The sequence below is a fragment of the Octopus bimaculoides genome, chromosome 1, assembly GCF_001194135.2.
Source record: "Octopus bimaculoides isolate UCB-OBI-ISO-001 chromosome 1, ASM119413v2, whole genome shotgun sequence".
NCBI classification, from domain to species: Eukaryota; Metazoa; Mollusca; class Cephalopoda; order Octopoda; family Octopodidae; genus Octopus; species Octopus bimaculoides.
The window spans coordinates 132,905,925-132,913,378 of record NC_068981.1 but is presented as its reverse complement, the minus strand read 5'-3'; the positions used below and the strand labels follow the sequence as shown (position 1 = coordinate 132,913,378).

The 7,454-nt window shown below is 37.9% G+C and overlaps 1 protein-coding gene across 5 annotated transcripts in view; it reads right to left on the bottom strand.

Moving 5' to 3' along the window:
* Positions 1-506: 506 nt before the first annotated feature.
* LOC106870290 (paladin) overlaps positions 507-7,454 on the bottom strand; it is a 141,597-nt gene continuing 134,649 nt past the window's right edge. For all 5 annotated transcript variants that reach the window (XM_014916313.2, XM_014916314.2, XM_014916312.2 and 2 more), the window contains exons 18-21: positions 7,129-7,209; positions 4,600-4,740; positions 4,278-4,430; positions 507-2,374 (exon numbers count right to left, since the gene is read on the bottom strand). In XM_014916313.2, coding sequence (XP_014771799.1) covers positions 2,237-2,374; positions 4,278-4,430; positions 4,600-4,740; positions 7,129-7,209 — 513 coding nt within the window. In that variant the 3' untranslated portion in view covers positions 507-2,236. The remainder of the gene's footprint in view (positions 2,375-4,277; positions 4,431-4,599; positions 4,741-7,128; positions 7,210-7,454) is intronic.

Sequence of the window (7,454 nt, the reverse complement as noted above, 5' to 3'; positions counted from 1 at the left end):
TATAGACAGTATGTGTAAATAACACACTAACTTCAGTGCCATCAGTGGACTGTGAGATATTACTGTTTCAGCATGATTAGGTCTTTTCAGTCACACACACTGCCTGGAACTCTGGAGCTAGGCAAAACCAATTGTTCCTTTCAAAAGAATTCAGCAAACAAAACATTTGCTTTCTGAAATTCTGCCCATTTAATGATAGAAGTGAAAGGAACATAGTATAAAATATTGGATTACCAGTCTGTCTCATGGAGTTCAAATCCTTTTATATGTGTTGTGTGCTCTGATTAACTTTATTCTATATCAATTAATAAGCTGAATAACCTCACATTGAGTATTCATTTAAACTATGCCACAAATTTGAGATTCATTTTTGGAATTTTTGTTCTTTTTTTAAAAAAACAAGTTTTTTTTGTTTTCTAAACAAAAATTGTGGTCAAGTTTTTAATCTGAAACTTAGACTAAAAGAAATAACAACATAATTCTTTTGTAAAAGAACAAGCAACAAATTTTTAAACAGATCATTTTCTGATGAGAAATGTGTTTTATCTGAATATGAAATTATAGCAAATGAAATGAAAACAAAGGAATGGAATTTGTTTTATCTATTTTACATCCATTTTACACAATTCATTTTATAGGGCCTTGTTTTTACTTCCAACCATTTGATTATGAAGTTGACCCTGTTTCAACTGCCTCAATTCTTCACCAAGTTCAACTTTTCTGTATCTGTGTAAAGTCTTCACTATTTGTTTGAAGGTGAAACTTGGGATTTAAATTGAGATTTAGTTATTATTTACCACTCTTCATTTGGTGTCTTTTTTTTTTAATAGATAGCATTTGTTTAATTTTGGTGAAGGTGTATAAAGGTATGTATATATTTTATAGTGTGTATAATTGTGAGATAATGCAAGTTTATGTTCAATAATTCTTTGTGTCTGACCTGATCTTATAATTTGTGTTTCAGTTAAAACCACAAATAGACAAATAGATAAATAGGTTGCTGCATAGTTAGGAAGGTAAATAGATAGATAGAGAAACAAATAGACAGCTTGGTTACAAGCTTAGTAGATAGGTAGGTAGAGGCATAGATCATGACGTGACAATTCAGCACCAACAATTCAGCACTAGTTAATTCAGTGCATAGACAATTCAGCAGAGGGCATCTTATTGAACTTAGGTACTGGTTATTTTTGGGATGAAAAAAACATAAGAGGAAAAATTTCAATTATTTAAAAACATGTAAAGATAAAAAGCAATAAATACATAGTAACTACTTTGAACCAGTATTTAGCTAGTTAAATTTTCATAGGAGATTCAAAAAGTGTAGTTACCATTTTGTATGGGCATGTATATATATATTTATGTTTTTTTGCTGGTGTTTGTTTCATGTATATGTATGTTTTTTGCTTATGTATAGTTAATCTCATTTATGACTGCTGTGTTTGTAGGTTGCATGTGCATGTATTTTAGATATACAACCAACACCAATATAATGTAGTAATAAATTACATATATTACATGAACTTAATAGTCTATGCACTCAATTGTCTAGCGCTGAAATGTCAATACTCCAGAATAGATAGATAGATAGATAGATAGATAGATAGATAGATACATACATACATACATACATATATACATACAGACAGACAGACAGACATAACAAAGACATAAAGATATACTCTAGTAAATGATGTGACTTTTTAATTTATGCAAGTGAGCACAATGACAAATCATTCCCATTCACCCATCTAACTATCTATCTACATACCTGACAGTCTGCCTATTGATATGTCATGTACACACATAAAAGTATATAGCATAGTATATCCATAGACACAGTGACGATGAATGAAAGCATTAGATAACCACCCCAGTGTCAGTGAATAGACATTTCAATGGTTCTGAAACACCAAGTACAAAATTAAAAAATATAAGTACACAGAATAGACAAAGTAACAAGTTCATCATGACAGCTTTCTTTATCTTTTTGATATTTTTCTTTTTTCCTTTTTTTTTTTTTGAAGCAATAATACTGTTGTTTTTTTTTGTTTTTTGTTTTTTCCAAAGATGTCTGTTTAAGATGAATGTCATTTACAACAAAAAAAAACTGTGTGGAAAAGAAATATTTGGTTTGGTTTAAGAAGTGTAAGACAGTGCAAATATCTGCATGTAATTAATAGTTTTAATGAAAAAAAAAAAACTGAAATTTTAAAATGTCCTCTAAGAAATTTTCTTATAATATGTCTCCAGTTTTATGTTCATTCAAATAGCGCCACCGATCACGCAGGGTGTTTATTTTGATGTGACCAAACTCTGTCTCAGAAATATGTAGATTATCCAAAACATCATGAACACCAACTGTTTGAGCATCCTGATAAGATGAAAGAGAAGTAAAAAGAAGAAGAATATAAAGATTGCATTTTTTAAAATTCACTTTTAGAAATGATTAAAATGTGGTGCACAGTGTAACATAGATGGTAAGGTTTATAAACAGAAATGTTATCATTATTTGCAAAGACCTGTTGAGGCAAGCGAAATCGAAATCAAACTAAATCTGACGACTGGCACCCATGCCAATGTCGTCTCCTTCATTGGACACGAAACTCGGCTTGCGAAGACCTGTTGGGGCAAGCAAAAGCGAAATCGTGATGGCACCTGTGCCCAGCGTCACCTTCTTGGCACTTGTGCCGGTGGCACATGTAAAGACATTCAAGCGAGATCATTGCCAGTGCCACTGGACTGGCTCCTGTGCAGGTGGCACGTAAAATACACCATTTTGAGCATGGCCGTTGCCAGTACCGCCTGACTGGCCTTCGTGCCGGTGGCATGTAAAAAGCATCCACTACACTCTCGGAGTGGTTGGCGTTAGGAAGAGCATCCAGCTGTAGAAACTCTGCCAAATCAGATTGGAGCCTGGTGTACCCATCTGGTTCGCCAGTCCTCAGTCAAATCATCCAACCCATGCTAGCATGGAAAGCAGACGTTAAACGATGATGATGATTTAACCCTTTAGCATTTCAACCAACCATATCTGACCAAAATAATCTACCTGTTTTATCTTCAAACTGGCTAGAAGTAGTTTCTCACACTTACCCTACAATGCCATTCTAAAAATAAACAATCATGTCATTGAAATCTGAGAGCTACAAAGTAATGCATAATTTATATCAATGTGAATAAATGAGCTTTACATTTGACAGAGTAATCTGAATGCTAAAGGGTTAACCCAGTTGAACAGCCCTACATTCAAAAGCATTCCAGCTATAGAACTATCCCGTCTTGGTTCCAGGCCTAGTATATCTCAGGCTACATTATCCAATAAAGCCTTCTTTTTCTGAATTGATATGGTGACATCTGATACAGAACAAGGCTACTATTTCTCACAAACCAAGTGACCTAGTAAAAGTTCTTTCATTGGCTCGCATGAATAAATATAAAAGTTCTAGTAGAGACATGAACTTAAATATATCAAGCAGCAATTGTCTCCATAGGAAATATTTCTCTCCACAGCAGGGCTCTACCCAAAACATAGACTTCACATCTCCACCCACTGTATGTAAACTTCATATTTGTGAACCTTGTTATATAATTTAACTGAGTTTTGTCATTGCAGGTCAACACTAGATTCTTCAACCACTGGGTTTTAGTTAACTAAAATGGTAACTTTCTAACAAACCCAGACTGAAATTCTACTTACATCCAAAGTGGGCTTTTCCACTAAAGGCATCCAGTTTAACACCACTACCACCACCACCTGACCCTGGATGTCTTTAGGGAAAAAACCTACTCTGTCGCAAACATCCAGGGAGGGCCTCCAGTTTGAGGATAACTTCCTTCCTCCTTGCTCCCACCAATCTCAGAGGGCCTGTAAAGGGTCATAGATACTACCTTCCCACCTGACTAAAAAATAAGAATAAAACAAAACTCATCGTTATCCTCATCGTTTAATTTTTCCATTCTAGCATGGGCTGGACAGCCTGATAGGTGCTGGCAAGGCTAGAGGCCACACCAAGTTCCATAGTTGGTTTTGGCTTGGTTTCTACAGCTGGATATTCTTCCAAATGCCAACCACTTTGCAGAGAGTAGTGGATGCTTTTTACATCACTCTATCATCAGTGCTTTTTGCATGGCACCAGCATCAGTGCTTTTTATGTTGAACAAGCACCAGTGCTTCTTATGTTGCACCAACATTAGTGCTTCTTATGTGGCACCAGCACTAATGAATGAAATTTCTAAGAATACCAGATTGGAACAATCCAAGATGTTATACTTACAGCATTCATCCACTGACAAAAAGATTTCTGTAGTGGGTTTTTCTCTAAGTTCAAGTAAGAGTTGAAGAGAATCAAATATATGTAGCGTTCAAGTAATAAAATACTTTGGCAGTAAAAATTTTTCTTTGTTTCTGCCTCCGAAGTTTTCCGTGCCTGAAACAAATAAAACAGAGACATAACTACAATCAGAACCAGAATCACCAACTTTACATCATAAGGTACTGAACATACACACATATACACAGCAGGTTCATAACTTCTGTATTCATATCAGTTTTTCACTGCACACTTAATTTTTATATACGATACAATAAGTACTTACCAGATTGTATGTGGCCAGGATCATCTCCCTCATGTGAAAGTGTGTTGTACTCATCATTTCAAATAGATTATCAAGTACGAAGTCAACTTCTCGTTTTATTTGATAGCCATCTGGTAACAACGCCACCAAACGTCTAACAATCTATGAAAGTAAACAGATTTATAAAGCAAACAGCAAAAATATAAAGCAAACACAAGAACAAAACCCTCTCTACCTCTTCTACCATTATTACAATGAACTCTTCTCTGTAGAACTGGCTGGTCTTGTGCCATCCCCCCACTCATGCACTCCTGATTGACCTATCTCTCCTCACCTATTTGTGTACTTAATCCTACCCCAAATCTCAGGTGAACACAAATGTAAGTGGCACTATTCTCTACCAATGTCTGGCCTCAAATTAAAAAGTAAAACCTCAACTCCATTAACATCATTTTATGTTCGCATTCCTTGCTAGTATGAGTTGGACAGATCTTGGTTACTGCCCTCCTAAGTGTGTTCAGAGGCCATGACTCATTTGTATGATTTATATTAACATGGTTTCCGAAGCCCAAATACTCTTCCTAACACCAACCACTTTACAGAGTGTACTGGGTGCCTTTTATGTGACGGCACCAGTACCAGAGAAGTTGTTATGTCTTCAACAAGTCTAAAGACTCCTGTCTTCCCTACAATATTCCCATTCATTTGCCAACCACTTTACACAGTGTACTGGGTACATTTTATCAAGGCACCAGCACCAAAGAGGTTACTATGATTTCAACAAAGCAAAACTAAACTGTCCTCATAATCCAACAATGTCTCTGCTCATTCCAAAATATAGCAGTAAACATCAGCCTTGATGATTTCTTCCCCAGCTGTAGGGACAAATCAACTTCAATATTGTCACTTTACAAAATCTAAACACTACAATATTTAGCTGTCCCAATCTACTTAGCCATTTCCTACAGCATCACATGAGACAATATTGATAACTAACAAAACAACAAAGTCAATTATTTGTGAGGACTGTACTGTCAATTAAATCGCACCCTCCACCTCACCCCTTGTCCACTGGAAATTCTCGTTACAGGCTTTTGAGTGTGTGTTTTCTAGGAGTGTATTTCTGTGGTGGCAATGATGGTGGTGGTGTTGTTGTTGTTGTTGTTGTTGGTGGTGGTGGTGGTGGTGGTGGTGGCGGTGGCGGCGACAGCAGTGGCGGCAGCGGGGCACGCGCGTGTGTGTGTGTGAGTGTGTGTCACACCCACCACTTGACAACCAGCATTGGTTTGTTTATGGTTTCATGACTTAGCAGCTCAGCAAAACCAATTGATGGAATAAGTAAATTATCATCTTAATCATCAGTTAACATCTGCCTGCTTAACCAGTCCTTAAAACAGAAAATAAGTACTGAGTTTGAACTGAACTGCTTTGACTAAAACCTTTCGAGGCAATGCCCCAACTTGGCTGCAGTCCAGTGAGTGAAACAAGTAATAAGTAAAAGATGTTATACGTCATCATCATCATGTAACGTCTGCTTTCCATGCTGGCATGGGTTGGACAGTTTTACTGAGAACTGACAAACTGGGAGGCTTCACGAGGCTCCAATTTGATTTGGCAAGGTTTCGACAGCTGGATGCCCTTCCTAATGCCAACCACTCAGAGAGTGTAATGGGTGCCTTTTACATGTCACGTGCATGGGTACCAGTCATGTGACACTGGCAGCGGCCATGCTCAAATGGTGCTTTTCACATGCCACCAGCACAGGTGCGAGTCAGGCGGCACTGACATTGGCCATGTTTGAATGGAGCTCTTGATGTGCTAGTTAGGCAGAACTGACATTGGCCACACTCGAATAGCGCTTTTTATGTGCCACGGGTATGGGTGCCAGTCAGGTGGCACAGGCATTGGCCACAACTACGATTTCACTTGGTTATATATATATATATATATATATAAATATATATATATATATATATCATCATCATCAACATCATCATTTAATGTCTGTTGTCCATGCTGGCATGGGTTGGATAGTTTGACAGGAGCTGGCAAATCAGGGAGTTGCACCAGACTCCAGTCTGATTTGGCATGGCTTCTACTGGCTGGATGCTCTTCCTAACATCAACCACTTTATAGAGTGTACTGGGTGCTTTTATGTGACACCACACAGACACTTTTACGTGGAACTGCAGAGGCACTTTTATGTGACACTGCATGGGTACTTTTATGTGGCACCGCATGGGCACTCTTGTGTGGCACCACATGGGTACTTTTAAGTGGCACCACATGAGCGCTTTTACATGGCGCCACATGGGGAGCTTTTATGTCACACTGCACATGCGCTTTTATGTGGCACCACATGGGCACTCTTGTGTGATACCACATGAGTGCTTTTACATGGCACCACACAAGCATTTTTACATGGCACTGCACAGGCACTTTTATGTGGCACCATATGGGTGTTTTTACGTGGCATTGCCATGAGTGCTTCACACCACCAGAAGGATTAGTAAGGATGTCATTTGAATGTTAATAGAGTAGGTCACTTACCGGAAAGTTTCCCATTGACTGCTCAGCATCATGGAGTGAAATTCGTTCCTGCTCTCCAGGGAGAGTTCCAGGTGGGAAACCCTGAAACATATTTTCATTACAAATAATTTTAAATCATTTTTCCCCCCTCTTTCTTGTCTGTCTGTCTGTCTGTGTCACTCTATCTCCTCACTCTCCATCTCTCCATCTCTCTCTCTCTCTCTCTGTTCTACTTCACTTTCTCCCTCTATTGTGTGCATATCTGTATGTGCTTTTGTGCATGTGTATGCATATATGGGCGGACGTAAAAAATGTGGACCGCACCCCCCCCCCTTTTTTTTTTTTTT